At 47.8% G+C, this 18680-nt stretch overlaps 1 protein-coding gene and 1 pseudogene across 1 annotated transcript; both read right to left on the reverse strand.

Moving 5' to 3' along the window:
- Window positions 1-8471: 8471 nt before the first annotated feature.
- LOC146893299 (ubiquitin-conjugating enzyme E2 R2 pseudogene) lies at window positions 8472-9326 on the reverse strand (annotated as a pseudogene).
- Window positions 9327-15581: 6255 nt separating this feature from the next.
- Eif1 (eukaryotic translation initiation factor 1) lies at window positions 15582-17956 on the reverse strand. The gene is made up of 4 exons (XM_087909997.1): window positions 17780-17956; window positions 17035-17198; window positions 16687-16788; window positions 15582-16397 (listed from the first exon to the last, which is right to left on the reverse strand). Exons 1-4 carry the CDS (start codon window positions 17808-17810, stop codon window positions 16353-16355), a joined length of 342 nt encoding a protein of 113 aa, XP_087766123.1. The 5' UTR covers window positions 17811-17956; the 3' UTR covers window positions 15582-16352.
- Between the last annotated feature and the right edge of the window lie 724 nt (window positions 17957-18680).

Below are 18680 nucleotides of genomic sequence, written 5' to 3' on the forward strand. Positions count from 1 at the left end.
CCCCTATTTTGCTTTCAGGAGTAGATGGTGATTTGCATAAAGGATTCATATTTTTGCAGCATAAAAATACATCTTAAAATGGCTAGTGAACAAAGGCATTGTTTCAAAGATGTACAAGAAAAGAAAATGATACATTTCTTGGTTTATTTGATAAATTCCTGCCTGAGTGTGGTTTGCAAGGTTATAACAAGCTCTAAGCTGTTTTTGATTTTTTTTTTCATAGTTGAGATTAGACAATTGCTTTTGTTCATTTTGTTCATGCGTCATTGCCCCCCCCCCTTCTTGTCTCTGGGAGCTTTGATGTCCCTTGGGTCTTATAGAAGGGCAGTGGTACCCACGCTCACAGCCACCCTCACTGAGAATTAACAGGTGATGAAGGATGCAGGCTGCACCGTGTCCATGGCAACCAGAGCCCAAATGTTCTAGTGAATAACCACTCTAATCCAGAGCAGGACACGGTGACTCAGCAGATGGAATAAATAAAAATTTACAAAACCCAGCGCAGGCATTGACAGTAATTAATTGAATCACAAAAATCTCGGCGATGGAAGGAACAGGAGGGGGTTGGAAGAAAGGACAAGGTGAGAGCAGCTCTTCTCGCGTCCTGGGGGGGATGGAGATACTGGTGTTACTATGGTAACCGGAAATTACAAGCTTTCCAAAGAGCCAGGTTGATTTCTGCCTGTGGATCGGGTTATGCCCCCTGGCTGTTCTTTCCCCAGCTAGAGGGATGGCAATTATTATAAACATCAGCTCGTCTCCTATTCAGAGTGGTGACTGTCATTGTAGGCACTTCAAAGTGTGCACAGCAAGGGCCCTCTTCTGAGATGAGGGGCATAGCCCTCTTCCCCAGGAGTGCCTCCCACATGTAGGGCTCACAAAGGCCTGTGGCTTGATAAGAAGGGAAGGCTTTCCAGCTCTCCTCCTTTCTAGTGATTGAGATGTTTTCCCCTCCAAACAGTGAGGGAAAAGACTTGAGGGTGGGTCTTGGGACAGAGCAGTACATAAAGCCCTTTGCCCATCACCCACGGAAACTGAATACATTTTGCACTTTCCCCTCTTAGCCTTCTCCGTGAAACGAGATGCATTCATACCTGCCTCACAGGGCAGGGGTGAAGGAGAATGTAAGAAGACCCAGGCACACACTTAGCACACTTAGAGGACTCTCCTCCAGGTCCTAGTACAGGGTAATTTTGTGTGTGCCAAGCAGGTAAACCCTCTGCAGGAATGAATGCAGTTCCTCTCTGCCACGACCCTAGGACCTAAGTGTCAGTGTGCCCCTCTTCTACAATATAGAAACGGAGACCCATGTAGGGGAGCTCTCTCCAGCCTGACTCCATGAACATAAAGAGTGGCTGAGCTGAAGCTCCTCCTGGGAGGGATGAGGAAGGCGGAGTGATGGCTTCTCTGATGTTCATAGGTCAATCATCAGAACCCATTGTTGCCGAGCGGTGGTAGCGCACACCTTTAATGCCAGCACTCAGGAGGCAGAGGCAGGCGGATCTCTGTGAGTTCGAGGCCAGCCTGGTCTACACATAGCCAAATGTGTGCATGTGGCTAGAGCTTGCGAGTGGAAGTCAGAGGACAACTTGCGGGAGTCAGTACTCTCTTCCACCGTGCGAGTCATGGGATTTAAACTCAGGCTGCAGGCTTGGCGGCGGCAAGCACCTCAACCTTGTGGCCAGATCGGAAATGTTCTTGACTTTTTTTTTTTTAAATTTATTTATTTATTCTGTATACAGTGTTCTGTCTGCTTGTATGCCTGCCCTCCAGAAGAGGGCACCAGATCTCATAGATGGTTGTGAGCCACCATGTGGTTGCTGGGAATTGAACTCGGGACCTTTGGAAGAGCTGCCAGTGCTCTTAACCGCTGAGCCATCTCTCCAGCCCTGTTCTTGACTTTTCAGATATTTTAAATACGGCTGAAACTGTAGATCAGTAGTAGAGTGCTCATGCAGCCTGCGTAAAACCCCAGGTTTTACCCCGCTACCACCACAAATACAGAAACAACCCGCCCAGACCCCAAATGTTCCAAAGTTATTCTCATTCTGGAGCGCTAGCTTAGAGAGGGTCCAGGTAACAAGGCCCTCTCTTGGATAAGAAATAAATATGTTTAGTACGTTCCTTGCTTGGGTGAGTTGGGAGTCCAGGGGCACAAAAACAGCCCTCATTTTAAGGGTACTCCATGAGGGTGAATGCTCCCCAGAGGCAAGGCTCCATTTGCTATCACCTGTAACGCCTGGCTTGCTCCTATTCGCCCACACATCCCGAGCTGTTATTGATGAGCTAAAACCACTGTCAGGCAGGCCGATGCCTCAGCTTCCTAATCGGTTCTTAATAGCGGGAAGGGAGAGGTTTGCGATGACTCAGCCTCTCCAGGCAGCTAGGGCTTGGAGGGTGTGTTGGGACTAAGAGTGATTGATACCTGTGAGGTGTTCTTGTCCTTATGGGCATCTTACCCTCTGTCTGGGAGGGGCAGGGCCTCAGGGGTGGCAGCCTGGACATGGTCCTCAGGCAGAGTTAGAGATACTACCTTCGTGCCTACCCTCAGGAGGCCCAGCTGCATACAGAGAGGGCATGGATGCCTCCAATACTTCCTTAGCCTCTCCTGGGCTCCCACTCCTCTCTCACCCAGCAGCCACCTGTGACTCTGAAGTTGTGCTTCCCAGGCAAGGCTTCACTCTTCATTGCTTGGGGGATTTTGCAGACCCTAGGGGTGAGGCCAGGCACGCAGACAGGGGTCTACATGCAGAGCGAGCATTTATGTGAACGAAGGGCCAAGGACACTTTGGAACCCTAGGCTCAGGTCCCCGAGCTGGCCTTAAGACAGGGCACTTGTACATTCTAGGCCTTAGTTTTCCTACCTGTGGAGCAAGATGGTATATGTGCGGTTTTCTTTGGCATCCTTGGCTACTCAAATCTGAGGATGCTGAATTGCCTTATATAAAATGGTGCAGTATGCCGAGCGGTGGTGGCACATGCCTTTAATCCCAGCACCTGGGGGCGGGGTGCAGAGGCAGGCGGATCTTTGTGAGTTCGAGGCCAGCCTGGTCTACAATAGCTAGCTAGTTCCAGGACAGGCTCCAAAACTACAGAGAAACCCTGTCTCGAAAAAAAAAAAAAATGGTGCAGTATTTGTCTTTAACCTGAACACACCCTGGCATATGCTTTATTTTTCTTTTATTCTTCTTTATTAGTTCTTCTTTAAAAACACTTTTACTACGTTTTTGAGATTTATTTTTGTGTGTATGTGTGTAGTCATGCATGCTCACGGTGCAGGAGTGGAAGTCGGAGGGCAACTTGCAGGAGTTGCCTCTCCTTTTGCCTTTTAGGTGCGAGAGATTGAATTCAGGTTATCAGACTTGCCAGCCAGTGTCTTTATCTAGCGAACCACCCCACAAACCTTTAACAATTATCTGTTGATTTTTAGGTATGTGAGTGTTTTGCCTACGTGTGTATTTATGCACCACCAGTATGCCTGGTGCCTTGGCTGGGAGAGGGCACCAGACATTCTCAAACTGGAATTACAGACAGTTGTGAGCTGCCATGTGGGTGCTGGGAACCAAGCCTGGGTCCTCTGAAGAGCATACAGCACTCTTAACTACTGAACCATCTCTCTAGACCCAGACTCTGTGCTTTCCTTCAGAGAGGGTCTGTCTCACTGTGTCACCCTGGCTGTCCAGGAACTTGGAATGTAGACCAGGTTGGCCTCAAACTCAAAGAGATCCACCTGTGTCTACTTTCTGAGTGCTGGTGTTAAAGGCCTGCGCCACCACACCCATCCTATGAGGCAGCCTCTCTACTTAGAGGAGAATGAATGGCCTTGAACTCCTGACCCTTCTCTTCTTCTGAAGTGCTGGGATTAAAGGTGGGCTCCACCGTGTCCAGCTGTGGTGTATACTTTAATGCATCTTTAGGCCACTTATAAAATCTAACACAGTGTAAGTGCCAGATGTAGTGGTGTACACAGGCGATCACAGCTCTCCGGAGTCTGAGGTGCAAAGAATGAGAGTCTGAGGCCAGTCGGAACCACTTGGCAAGATCCTATCTTCTTTTCTTCTTTTTTTGTTTTGTTCTGTTTTTTTTTGGGGGGGGGTTCTGTTTTGTTTTTGAGACAGTGTCTCACCGCGTAGCTCTGGCTGTCTCTAATTCCCAGCGCCTGCCTCTGCCTCCCAAGTGCTGGGATTGAAGGCCTGTGCCACCGTCGACTGGCCTTTCTTCAGTACAGAAGACCCTCACTCAGTTTGACTCCTAGTACCCACACTGGGGCTCTCACAACTGCCTGTAGCTCCAGTTTCAGAGGATCTGAAGTCCTCTTTTGGCTTTCTTGCACACTCACACACATACACAAAAGTTTTAAAACAAATGTTTGGGGAAGGTGTTCCTGGGGCCTCATCCCTTCCTGAGGATTTACTGTGAAGTTGTTACTTAGTGGGGGAGGAAGGGACCCATTTGACTGTAAATTACACTAATGACATTCATTCAGTCGTGTGTCCCTCGCCACATCTTTCCCTGAAAAAGGGAAGAAAAGTCGAAGTGGGGGCTGAGTGGGAAGAGGGAGCTAGAGAGGAAATGAGAAAATAAGGGGCATGTGAATGTTATCAAAATATATACATTATGAAAATACCATGGAGGTGTGGGGGAGGGGGAGGGAAGAGAGGAGGGAAGGGAAAATGTGGTGGGGATGTAATATACAAGAGGAAAATGAATAAGAAAGAAAGAAAGGGCAAGCCATAATGGTGATAGGTGGTGGCGGCGCATGGCTTTAATCCCAGCACTGGGGAGGCAGAGGCTGGTAGATCTGTAGGTGGATGTTTTCTGTCCTGCCAGCTAGCTCAAATCATGACGTGGAGACTTATATTAATTATGAAAGCTGGGCCTTAGATTAGGCTTTTCCCACTAGCTCTTTTTTTAAAAAAATATTTATTTATTATGTATACAATATTCTGTCTATGTGTATGCCTGCAGGCCAGAATGGGGCACCAGACCCCATTACAGATGAGCCACCATGTGGTTGCTGGGAATTGAACTCAAGAACTTTGGAAGAGCAGGCAATGCTCTTAACCTCTGAGCCATCTCTCCAGCCCCCCACTAAGTCTTATAACTTAACCCATTTTAAAATTACTTTCTGCCTCATATCTTTATTACCTTTACTCCGCCCACGTTGCTTTCTTTCTTCCTCCATTTCTGGCTGGTGACTCTTCTTGACCCCGCCTTTCTTCCCAGCATCCTCTGTGCCTTGAAATCCTGCCTAGCTCTTGGCCAGTCAGCTCTTTATTTAACCAAAATGATTACATATCGTCATGGTGTACAAAAAGATTATTCCATAGCAAGGATCTCTGTGATTTCGAGGCCAGCCTGATCTACAGAGTGAATTCCAGGACAGCCAGGGCCACACAGAGAAACCCTGTTTCAAACCCTCACTACTGATTTAAAAAAAAAGTCATAACAGAATATTTTATTATGTATGATTAATATATATTAATAAAAACAATTAGGCCAGGCATGGTGGCACTCACCTTTTTTTCTAGCCCTCAGGAAGCAGAGGCAGACAGATCTCTATGAGTTCTAGGCCAGACTGGTCTGTATAATGAGATCTTACCTCAAAGAAAATAATTTTAGTGCCTTAAGTGGGAAAATTAACTGGCAAGTCCCTGTGTGGCTGAGTCTTTTCTCAGAGCAGTTCAGACATGGACGAGGAAGTGAGAGGCTTAGCCAGGTTTAGTGCCCACAGGCGAGAGGCGAGGGAGCTGAGCTGCGAACCCAGGTCTTGCCGGAGCTCATGGGTAGCTGCCTCTCTTGGCTCTCAGCCCTGTGTCCCATGTCCTTTCTAGAAACCCAGCTCCTGCCTAGTCAACCTCTGCTGCGATCTCTGGTTCCTCCACCTCTCAGGTTGCTGGCTTCCCTACTGTCTATTTATTCAGCGGGCCTATCATTTCAGCGATAGGGGTGCGTGCTTGGGTTGCTGCCCCTTCCCTGTTCAGAACCCGAACGGCCTGTTTTTCACTTCCTGGCAGAGGCCACCACCATCCCTTCTTCAGCTCCTGTCTCTCTCTCCCTGTAAAATGCTGCTGGAGAAAATTCCAGAAGTAGCCATTGTATTCGACTGCAAATTATCTTCCACTGGATTGTTGCCTGGCAACCTAAGTGAATCTGCTCCTCTTCACTCCCAGGGTCAGCTGACAGCGCCTGATGGCAGTGGTCTGAGCCCACTTTCTGTCCTCTTCTTTCCTTGTTACTGAGCAGCCTGTCACCCTGTTCAAGGTGAGCTTCTCCTCCACACCCTCGCCTCAGACGCTCCTGCTGGCTTAGAGGCCGTGTGCCTGCACTGTCATTTATCGACTCTTCTATTTATTGAATGTTATTGTTATTATTATTGTTATTATTATTGGTTTTTTGTTTTTTTTTCGAGACAGTGTTTCTGTGTAGCCCTGGCTGTTCTGGAACTCTTTGTAGACCAGGTTGGCACCAAACTAAGAGATCCACCTGCCTGTGCCTCCCGAGTGCTGGGAAGAAAGTTGTGTGCCACCACCGCCTGGCTATATTATCATCATCATCATTATTATTATTGGCAGGATTCTATGTAGTCCAGGCTGGCTTTGAACGGGTATGTATCTGAGGGTGGCCTTGAACTCCCGCTCTTCTTACTGTCTGTAACTTTTCCAGCACCAGGATTACAGGCTGAGCCACCACCACTCCAGGTTTAACAGCACTGTGCTTCCTCTGGGGATGCAGGGTTGATGGGGGCCTCTGTTCCTTTCCCTCAGAGAGCCAACGTGTGATAGGAGGCTATAGATCATGGATGGTGGATGGAAACTCCGCAGGGAAGCCCCCTCCCTCCATTTGGACCTTGCACCTCTCCTTCATGCCAGGCTTTTGGTGACTAACAATTTCCTACCTTTCCGTTCCCACAGTAATGGCCACTGAGCCGTAGAGATGTTGGTGGCCGGCATGCGCACTTGAAGGTGTTGTGTTGTCTAACCCTTAGCACAGTCCCCTGAGGAAGGTGATGCTGGGGCTTGAGTTACGGGTGAGGGAACCGAGGTCCAGTAAGGAGCAGGACTACTCTGAGAAAAAGGAGGCAATCCACCGTGGGCTACGCGTCTTTGAGTGTGCTGGTTGAGGGTGGCAAGAATGAATGGGCAATGATGGCGCACACCTTTAATCTCAGTACTCAGTAGGCAGAGGCAGGTGGATCTCTGTGAGTTTGAGGCCAGCCTGGTCTACAGAGTTCTAGGACAGGCTCCAAAGCCACAGATAAACCCTGTCTCAAAAAACAAACAATAAAACCCAAAAAAAAACAAAAAAAACCCAAAGAGCCATGACCCTTCTTCTTTGGTCTTCTTTGGGCCAGTTTCTCAGGGCTGTGTGTGCAGAGCATATATGAGGAGTGGCATTGTCTACCCCAGAGTCACAAAGTAGATTTGCTTTCTGCAGAAGTTGCTGATTCCCTGAGCTCAAAATTGCTCAATTTCAATGAAACGATAACATCTCTAACATTCATTTGCGTCCGTACTGTGTCACCCTCCACTAGAGCTTGAGGGGACGGGGGTGGGGGGTGGGGGAGGTGGGGGGGTGGGGGCGTTTAACAAATCATACCAGTGTCTGTCTTGTAGGCAACGGAATTGTTTCTCTTTGACCCAGGAATCTTTTATGAATTTTTTAAAAATATTTTTATGGTTTATTTAGCTTTATTTTATGTGCACTGGTGTGAAGGTGTCAGATCCCCTGCAACTGGATCTTCAGACAGTTGTGAGCTGCCATGTGGGTGCTGGGAATTGAACCTGTGTCCTCTGGAAGACCAGTCAGTGCTCTTAACCACTGAGCCATCTCTTCAGTCCCTTTTTTTTTTTTTGTAAAGTATGAATATTTATTTCAGGCTTTAGATCCCAATCAATTTCAAAAAAACAAAATCTGATTTCTCTCAAGAGTAGCTGTAGCCTCCATGTTGGGGTGATGTCATAGAGGCAGAAGCAGCACACTTCATCAGGATTAGCAAGAGTAAGTCCCTGATGCCCACTGCATCCCAGCCTTAGGAAGGGAGAGAAACAAAGTTCACCACCACGGGCTGAACAAATGCACACGCACTACTGGAAAGGAGCAGCTAAACCTTGCTTGGCAAATTGGCTTTTTTTTTTTTAAGTTTGTTTTGTGGGTTTTTTTTTTTTTTGGTTTTGTGGGTTTTTTTCCCCCCCATTTTCTTTTGCTACCCAATATATGCAGCACTTGTGGACTCCCAGTGAGTTCCCAGCTTTAAACACATCATGTCTTAAACAGACTAATTCTTCAAGAATCTAAAAACAGACAAACGTGTTTTGCTGTGAACATTCTGCAGAGATGAAGTGAGGTGGGAGTTTGAAGGGTGGTGGCTTTCCTTTTTTTCTTTAAAAAGAATCAATACAGTGATGGAAGGCAAGAATTCAGACATTCTGTGGAGGGTACTTTCTCTCCAGTAAAGGTCCATAAAAAGGAGATCCGCAGGGAGTCAGCAGGAGCTGTGTGTTTCCCCACCCCATGAGTAAGTTTTTGCTGAGGGGCCACCATAGATCCCCACTTGCTCCCCTCCCTTTGGCCTGAGACGTCAGGGCAGTACAGGGGCACTGAAGGAACATGTCACGACTCTTCGTTCCCAGAATCATCATCATCATAACAGTCGGCGTCCTCTTCCTCCTCGTCTTTATCATCAATGTCGTCATCATACAAGTCGTCATACAGCAGATCTGAGCTGTTGTCATTGGAAGGCACTTTAGTTTTGATGCAGCATTCTGCCAGGGTTGTGGGGACCTTCACTCCATCCTTTTCTGCTTCAGCCTTAGTGGCCGAGACCTGTTTCCTGATGATCTCAGCATACTCCTTGTCTTTTCCTTTACTGTCCCTCCATTTCCTGAACATAACTGAAGCATCCACGTTGGCTGGAGAAAAGGTGTTGGGCTCATTAAGCAGTGAGATTACACTTAACAGGATAGTCCTCACATTCTGAGTGGGATTCCACCTTTCAGAGGGCAGTTCTCCACTTTGTGGTTCATCAGGCGGATGAAGAAGTGAAATGCACACATCTCCATTCTCATAAATGTTGGGGTGCCACATTTTGGTCAAGAATCTGAAGGTAGGTGGTGAATATGGGTAGTCAATAGGAAATTTAATATGTGCCTTGAAGTAGCCGCCTTCGTAGAGGGTGTTAGGGGGTCCGAAGATGGCCACCTCCCAGTTGTAGAGGTCGGACTCATCCACCAGGGTGATCAGGAAGCCCTCACACTGGTTCCTCCTGCAAGGATTTCAGCTCAAGCATCAAGGCTTTTTGCGAGCTGGTCATCTGCTGCTGGGCCATCGCGGCCGCGGCCCCAGTCCTCGCGCACCTGCCGGGCCGGACCAGGCCCCTCCCCTCCGCTCGCCCTTGGGCCGGGCCGGGCCGAATCAGGCCCCTGTCTTCACACGCCTGGTGGGGCCGAATCAGGCCCCAGACGGCCCGCGGGCCCGCCCGGGGTCCTCCTCACTCTCGACGCGGGCCGGCCCGGGGTTCTCCAGTCCCTTTTTATGAAATTTTTAAAATTTATTTTTATCTTTAACTTATTTGTTTTACTTTATATATATGATTTTTTTTTTTTTTTTCGAGACAGGGTTTCTCTGTAGCTTTGGAGCCTGTCCTGGAACTCGCTCTGTAGTCCAGGCTGGCCTCAAACTTACAGAGATCCGCCTGCCTCTGCCTCCCAAGTCCTGGGATTAAAGGCATGTGCCACCACTGCCCAGCAAATAATTTTTGTTGTATACACGTATGTGCAGCATTTGTGAGCCTATTGGATTTCCTGGAACTGGGGGTTAGGGATGGACGATTGTAAGCCAGTTTGTGGTGCTGGGAATCCAACCCAGTCCTTTGTAAGAGCAGCAAGTGCTCTTAACTGCTGAGCCATCTCTCCAGACCTATTTTTATTTTTTGAGACAGGATCTCACCTAGCCCAGGCTGGCCTCAAACTCCTGGGTCAGGGGTTGAGGACAGAGCTCAGTTGGTAGACTGCTGTCCTAGCGCAAATGAGATCCTGGATTCAGTCCCCAGCACCACACAGTTCAAGGATAACCTTGAACTTCTGAGATATTCTGCTTCCATTTCCTAAGTGCTTGATTTCTAGATGCTCTGTCTGTGTGGTGCTAGGACAGCAGTCTACCAACTGCGCTCTGTCCTCAACCCCTGACCCAGGAGTCTTGTATCTTCTGTCAGCTGGTGAAGGGGGAAGTAATGGGTTAGCTGGTTGGCTTCTAAATTCATATAACTGGTGCATTTATATGTGTGTGCATATATTTGGAGACCAGAGGTTGATACTGAGTAAATACCTCAGCTGATAACCAGTTTGAGTGTTCTGCCTGCATGTATACCTCACACCAGAAGAGGGCACCAAATCTCATTGCAGATGGTCGTGAAGCTGGCAGTTGAATTTAGCACCTCCTGAAGAACCATCTCTCCAACCCCGCATTTAGTTCTTGCTCATTGCTTTCATTTCACCGCAGATCTAAAGAACTACAGTGGAAGGTACCTGTGCAAAAAAGCTGAAAAGTGAAAGTGATTTTAAAACGCCACTAAAAACTGGGCAGTGGTGGCGCATACCTTTAATCTCAGCACTTTGGTGGCGGAGGCAGGTGGATCTCTGTGAGTTCTAGGACAGCCATGGCTGCACAGGGAAACCCTATCTCAAAAAACTTTAGAGACAGGGTCCTACTATGTTGCTCAAGACCCTAACTCCTCTATTGGCCTTGCCTCCTGAGTAGCTGGGACTACAGACATGCACCACTGTACCCAACTAGTACCTTAAAAAAAAAAAAATGTTTGTAGATCACGACAGGTGGTCCGCTAATGGTGAGGTCTAAACAGGTGTTGCAAGCCTTATTAAAAAAGCGTTGATGAGATAAAAATTGATTCATAGCGCTGGGTGGGACTTGACAATCTGCAGGTCTAACAGGCTCAGGGTGAGGCTGAGCGGCGCCGTCGTGCTATCTCCAAGGAGAAGCGACCTACGTCATCGGGCCTGCGTACAGCCGTCCCGGGCGCTTGCTCCTGTTCCTCTCACAGAAACGGAGTGAGAATCAATGGCTCGACACACAGTGGCTGTCACGTTTAGGCCCCATGTTAAATTATTTTTCAACCTCTTCCTATTTTTAACCAATTGTCCATGATGGGCACAAATTAACCATAAAGAAAGATGATTAAAGACAATGTAAGCTGCTGGGATCCGGCCTGCGTGCCTAGGTGACGGCTCGGCAACATTATCTGTAAAGAAGGGAAGTCAATGAAGCTTTGTGGGGCTTTGGCCACATTGTGAGGTCCTCTTGCCCCATACACACTCGTTTTTGATGGTGGAGTCCTATTGAGAATTAAGTCCAGGGTCTAGAATTGTTAGCCTTAAGCATACTACGACTGAGCTATATCCCCAGCACACATGCTATTATTTATTTATTCATTTTTACATATATGGTTGTTTTGCCCGCATTATGTTTGTGCACCATGTGTATGCAGTGCCCTTGAGACCAGAAGTTGGCTTCAGATCCTCTGGAGCTAATTAAAGACGCTTGTTAGTGGGAATGGAAACTCAGGTCTTCTGAAATAGCAGCCAGTGCTCTTAACTGGTGAGCCATCTCTCAGCCCCTAATATTATTTTTAAGATGGAGTCTCATGGATCCCAGGCTCACCTTGAACTCCTGTTTCTCTTGGGTGTATCTCTCAAGTTCTGGGTTTGAGCATGTACCCCACTATCCTTAGTTTTACACAGTGCTGGGGTTTTTTTGTTTTTTGTATTTTATTTATTTTTTTAAGATATTTATTTATTTATTATGTATACAATATTCTGTCTGTGTGTATGCCTGCAGGCCAGAAGAGGGCACCAGACCCCACTACAGATGGTTGTGAGCCACCATGTGGTTGCTGGGAATTGAACTCAGGACCTTTGGAAGAGCAGGCAATGCTCTTAACCTCTGAGCCATCTCTCCAGCCCTGTTTTTTGTATTTTAAACGGCCTCTGTAATCAGAGACTGTGCGTCCATTTCCTGGCCACCAGACATGAGTAATCACACAAAAACTATATTAATTACAACACTGTTTGGCCAATGGCTTAGGCATATTACTACCTAACTCTTATATCTTAAATTAGCCCATTTTTATTAATCCGTGTATCACCACGAGGCTGTGGGCACCTTCAGCAACTACATGGCATCTCTTTGACCCCGCCTACTCTCTCTACATAGCTCTTCCAGCCTGGCTATATTCTGCCCTAGGTCAAAGCAGCTTTTGAGACAGGGTTTTTTCTGTGTTGCTTTGGAGCCTGTCCTGGAATTAGCTCTTGTAGATCAGGCTGGCCTCGAACTCACAGAGATCCACCTGCCTCTGCCTCCCAAGTGCTGGGATTAAAGGCGTGTGCCACCACTGCCTGGCCAAAGCAGCTTTTTCATTAACCAAGAGTGATAAAAACATTCACAGCTCACAGAGGGGAATCCCACATCAGGCCTCCCTAGGTAGCTCTGGTTAGCCTAAAACTCATTAGTTAATCTTAGCTGTCCTGGAACTGACTCTGCAGACCAGGCCTGCCTCTGCCTCCAGAGCACTGGAGTTAAAGGTGTGCACTGCAGTGCAGCTTTTATTTTCTTCCTAAACAGAGTGAATGCAGATTTATTAAGAAAACACAAGAAATCCTGAGAGTGGACCAGCTTGAATGAAGACGTTCTCCCCCACCCCCTTTTTTTGCAACAAGATCCCATATAGGCTAGGCTGATCTCAAATTCACTACTTGAACAAAGATGACCTTGAATTCCTGATCCTCCTGCCTCCACCTCCCAAATGCTGGGATTGCAGTTGTATACCACCATACCCTGCAACTGTTTGTTTTTGTTTTCTATTGATTCTTTAACATATGTTTCTTAAAGTTGTAGATTTTATTTACTAGAACTGAAAATGTTTTGGCTTACCTCTGCCTGCTGAGCCTGTGGGTTTGTCATCTTTTGGATGATTTATGGTTTAGATTAAGATACATGATAGAGCTTCTGAGGTTAAAATATCTAGGATTAAACAGCCAGGTGTGAACCTAGTGGTGGTGGCGCACACCTTCAATCCCAGCATGGGAGGCAGAGGCAGGTGGATTTCTATGAATTCGAGGTCAGCCTGGTCTACAGAGTGAGTTCCAAGATAGCCAGGGATAAACAGAAACTGGGTGTGGTGTGCTTCCCTTTAATCCCAGCACTCAAGAGGCAGAGGCAGGTAGATCTCTGAGTTCAAGGCCAGCCTGGTGTATAGAGCTAGTTCTAGGACAGGCTTTAACGCTACAAAGAAACCCTGTCTCGAAAAACCAAAAACAACCAACCAACTTTTTAAAAAAAGTATGTATGAGACATAATTAAAACCTTATTTTATGAGCTAAAATTTGAGGTTATACATAATTTAAAAAAAAAGATTTATTTATTATGTTTATAGTGTTCTGCCTGCAGGCCAGAAGAGGGCACCAAATCTTATCACAGATGGTTGTGAGCCACCATGTGGTTGCTGGGAATTGAACTCAGGACTTCTGGAAGAATAGCCAGTGCTCTTAACCACTGAGCCATCTCTCCAGCCCCTATATGTATCTCTTGGTTAAAAATGATCAAGAGAACTTTGTGACCTGCACGTGTGGTCCCAATTCCAATTCAACAGGACCCCTGGAACCCAGGAATTCCATCAAGGCTAGCCTGAGTAACACAGAAATCCACTGAAAACAATCTCAGTGGGTAGAAGAGATGGCTCAGTGGTTAAAAGCACTGGTTGCTCTTTCAGAGGGCCTGATGGAGTTCAATTCCCAGCAACCACATGGTGGCTCACAACCATTTCTAGTGGGATCTGATGCCCTCTTCTGGTATAAAGGTGAACATGCAGAGAGCGCACTCCTACATAACCTTAAAAATCTCAGTGGCAAAAGGCTTGTGCATAAACTGTATTTTATACTAATGCCACAAGGGGACACTGCTGAGACAGGTGAACAAGCAGATGTTCAGTTCCTGGATCAGGGCCTTTGATCTGTTCATGAATCTGTTTGAATTAGGTTTTAGTCATTTTGTGGATTCCTGTGCAATTTTCATTTTTCTTTTCTTTTTTTTTTTTTGTAGCTGGGTATTGAAACTTGGGCTTCAGGAATGCTAGGCAAGCGCCCTATCACTACTCTGTATTCTCAGTCCTTTGTTAGAGTTTGGCAGTTACTTTAGAGCACCAGCAGGCCTTGAACTTGTGATCCCTCCTTGCCTCAGCCGGAGAAGCAGAGGTCACAGGCGTGTGTCATCAGGTCTGGCTTTCATTTTAAGCATGTAAGAAATGGACCAGCAGCAAATATTTGGATTTATGCTTTTTCATGCGCTAGGCACTACTTTGCATTTTCAGCAAAATAACAAAACTGAGAACCTGACACATCTCGTCAGCATTTCCAGAGCCATTTGTCAGCCAAGTGTGGTGGTACACACCCTAGTCATCACTCAGAAGGCAGTGGGGTAGGACCTGTGTTTGAGGTCAGTCTGGTTTACATAAGGACTACCACCTGTTCATAGTTAACTCAGAAATTGTTTTTGTGAGGGCCACATGGTCAGAGTCCAATTTGAGGGATTCAGTTCTGCCAACTCACCCCTTTTAGGAAGCCTTCCTTCCTGAGATGGGAGTGGGGGACATCAGAGTCCTGAGATCCACAGCCTCTTGGCCAAGCCTTTCCTTCCTCATCATGCTCATGTTCCATAGTTCCCACCACAGCACAAAACACACCAAAGGACTTCATCTCTTCTAAGTATGGACCACAAGGCAGAAACATACTCATAAAATGCTGGCCCAGGACATCCGTTTTCCTCAAGTACCCTTTTTGCCATGCAGGGCTATATAAAGGGGCAACCTTTGAGTCAATTCTCTACAACACTAGTTTGAAATACAACAGCTTAGCAAGGGTCCTGGTTCACATGACCTGCACACTAAGTAGGAATTCTGTCATTCCACTCTACCAGACATTTGTCGTCTCCAGAATTGCCCTGAAAAGTCCTTCAGCTCTTTCAAATAGTGCCAACATACTTGTGCCAGATGTTTTTGGTGGGATCTTGTTTTAGCAAAGACCTTTGCTAAGCTGCCAGATTCTTCTGAACCAGATTCCATTCACCCTTACCTACAAACTGCCTAGTAAAACATCCTGCCAGGAAATACCATCCCTTTTCTGTAACCTCCAGATTCTCAAATTGCTTCCTTAGGAATGGCCTCCCAAAACATCACCTTCACTAGCAGAGGAAAACAGATGGGTGTGTGGGCCAGCATGGTCCACATACAGATTCCAGGCCAGTGAAGGAAATATAGAGAGGCCTTGTCTTGCCTGTGGAACCCAAAATGCTCCAGCACATCATTTTAACATTGTAAAGTTCCCTCCCCAAGCTAAGATAGCCCAACAACTGATCACTCCAGCTGCCTGAAGTACCTGTCTGCTACATACAGAACACTTTCCCATGATGGCGATAATGGGAAGTCACACCTTTGGTTAAATGCTTTCCAACTTTGCGATTCTTTCCTGCACATAAGCTTGACTCAACATGAAATAGAATCTGGACATCGGGTATTTCTTGAAAACAAGTTTTATTTAAATAAGGGTTTAAATACATTACATAACATTGAAACTGTAAGGGAAAAGAAAACCAAAAAACCAGTTTGTTCCTTCACATGGCACTGAGTAGCTGCTACCATTGAGTTGAAACATACAGCTAGCCACATGATCGATGGCATCAGTTTGGTATTTGTTCCCTTGTCATAAGTTTAATTGATATGAGGCTGGCCCCACCCTTCAGTTCTTCCAACATCCCTTGGGATATGCCTGGCTAAAAAGATTTCCACATGTCCATGACCCCTGGGGAAAGATGGTCCTTTCTGAATTCTGCCTACCTGGCCGGTCACCAGGGGCTCTTACTAGAGACTCCCTCTAGTGGCATAGCTACTGTGGTGTTACCCATTCTCTTGTTCACCTGGGCTGTTCAAGTGGTGACATTCTCCTAGGGCAGGGGATTCTGTAGGGGGAGAGCCAAGGAGCTTCTGGGCAGGCATAGCCTATGATCTTGGGGCTCTGGGCTTGGCTGAAACATAGTTATTGCTTTGTTTCAGGCTGGACACTGCTGGGGCTTACTGCTTGACCTGTTTAAATGAGGGACTTCCAGACTAGACAGCATGGCTCTTTTCAGTTTATTGCATGAAGGAGTTACACTAGTCCAAGTTAAAAGCGGACCCCAAATGGTTACATTATACAAGCTGTGAGGTTTTTAAACTTGTGACAAGGGACAGGAGGGAAATTCTACTCATTGCAAGGAAATCCTCACTTAAGCTTCAGAGTCACAAGCACTTAAAACCCATGAACCTTCAGCTGATCGTCCTTAGCCAGTCCAATCTGCAAAGAGAAAGGGACAATTTTAAAGGACAGAAATTAAGTCTGAATGCCACCAACCATCAGCTTTCCCACTACTACACCAGATGAGAGGATCCCTAATAAAGAGAGTACACCTGTCAATTCTAGCAAACAGCCAGTCAACTGAGGACACACCTTCCTGACTGCCCCCGCCCCCCAGGCCAGCAACTAATGCGTCTGGATGAGAGACGTAAAAGCCAAGTTTAAGATGACAGAACTTAGGAATCCCACACTTTAGAAAGGCAGAGCAATGAGGCAGGCCTGAACTCACCTCTATTAGGAACTGGCATATGTTCTTGCGCTGGTCACCCTGTAGCTGAATTACTTCTCCATATTCTGGATGCTCAATTACAGTACCATTGCAGGCAAATTTCTGTAAGCAGAAAACGTGCAGAACATGAGGCCAAGCAACAACACTCGATCCCTTTCAGTTTGCATCCTCTTGCCTTGTAGTCAGCAAATCGTGATCTACAGCAGACACACACCCCTTTCCATTTTTTTGTTCGAGACAGGGTTTCTTTGTATAGCCTTGGCTAGCCTCGAACTCAGATCTGCCTGCCTTTCCCTCCCAAATGCTAGGATTAAAGGCGTGCACCACTACCGCCCGGTTTAGACCTACCTTCTTAAACGCCTTCACTAGTTTCTTTTTATCGTAATCATCAGCGATCCCTTGGACAGTGGTAAGGGTCTTCCTGCCGTTTCTCTGTTGAATTCTTATATGGATATAATCCTCAGTGCCAGCAGGAAGCAGGTCATCACCCTTACTTGCATCAGCAAAGGGGTCTGGAAAGAAATAATAAAAGTGTTCAAAGACGGTGCGTGGCCCTCTCCTACTGATCTTCCTGGCCGTGCAGATACCAGCACGGAAATCGTCTGGACTCCGGAGGCGTCCTTTCTTGTCCCTCCCAGGTCAGCTCAGTCCTAGAGCTGCAAAACAGTATGGGCCTTCTGCCCTAGGCCCGCCCTCCCTCCGCAGCTGATCACGTGCCAGAGCCCTAGCGGCAAGCAGTGCCCCACCCGGATGGGCTGATGCAACCAACCGGAAGCCGGGAGCCCGAGGCGGGGCCACCCCTCCCCGCTCCTTGACAACGACGGTGACGTAGGGGACGTGACGCAGGGGTGGCGGGAGGGGGCGGGTGTGGCCCACAGAGAGGCAGGAGCCATTAGTAAATGCGCCATCCGAGACGCCGGGCCCGCCCAAGGGCTGACCTCCCACCCGTTCCTTCCGGGCACCCAGGCGCAGGGCTCGAGCCCACCCGTCCCACCGTCCCTTCGGCTCTAACTTAACGAGGCTCCACCGCGCTCGGCGGTTTCACCGAGTTCCCGCCACCCCCACCCGGGCCCGCGACCTTCCCCGGGCTTACCGAAAGAGTGGAGGTTCTGAATAGCGGACATACGATACGATTCCTTTTCCTCGGTGGAAACGGCCTGCGGAAGGCGGCTGCGGGAGAAGGCGGGCGGGGGGGACGGAGCGTCGGGAAGCGAGGGGGCTCGAGGGGGAGGCAGCTGAGTCCTCGGCGGCGGCTCAGTGACTGGGGCGGAGGGGCGGCGCCTGTATTCACTTATATAGCCGCCCCTGTGACGCCAGCGCGCTGCCCTCACGTCCCGGCCCCACCCAGGGCGTCAAGCGCCCCGGCGCCCGTACACCGCGGCTTCCTATTGGTCGGAGGGCGGAGTCAAGGCGCGGCGCTTGCGCACTGGGTTTGGATGGGAGAGGGCGTCCTGTTTTTTCAGGGAGGGGCAAGAGGGGAGGGCAAGCTTGGTCCGCCCGTGCGCTTGCGCAGTGTTGTGGGTGGTAGTTGTCTGGCCGGCCGAGAAACTGGCGGAGGTTTCGAGTGCGCCTGCGCCTCTGGCACGTTCCATCTTGACCCTATTGGGGTGATGCTAGTACTAAGGGGTTTTTGGCCTTCCTTTGGGGAGAATTACAGGCTGGTCCTCCCAAATTCGACAGATCTCGGCTATTTCATAGCCACCCATCAACCCACCCTTCTTCCCACTCATTCACTGGTTTAGCCATTTAATCGACAAAAAATAATCAAAACTTGAACCTTACAGAATATCTTTTGGTTTAGGATGTTTTAAAATTGATAACCTGAAGTTGTTACTTAGATGAATTCTAAGGATGGAAGTCGTTCTCGAGGTGGGGGTGGAGACCCCAGAAAAATTCAGAGACAGAGGATGTCCTTTGTCCTGCAAACCTGTGCTTGAGATAGAGCTTAGGTGAGTTTTGTTTTGTTTTTAAAAAGCAGTTAACCTTTCCTTTTG

This window comes from Myodes glareolus, chromosome 9 (genome assembly GCF_982192425.1).
Source record: "Myodes glareolus chromosome 9, mMyoGla1.1, whole genome shotgun sequence".
Classification (NCBI taxonomy): domain Eukaryota; kingdom Metazoa; phylum Chordata; class Mammalia; order Rodentia; family Cricetidae; genus Myodes; species Myodes glareolus.

What these genes read in the sequence shown, in the direction of transcription:
- Eif1 (XM_087909997.1), bottom strand. Translation starts at nt 17,810, where the DNA reads ATGTCCGCTATTCAGAACCTCCACTCTTTCG. An exon ending in TCAGAACCTCCACTCTTTCG is followed by an intron (nt 17,199 to 17,779) that starts GTAAGCCCGGGG and finishes ATTTCTTTCCAG; the next exon opens with ACCCCTTTGCTGATGCAAGT. An exon ending in TAGTGAAGGCGTTTAAGAAG is followed by an intron (nt 16,789 to 17,034) that starts GTAGGTCTAAAC and finishes TTCTGCTTACAG; the next exon opens with AAATTTGCCTGCAATGGTAC.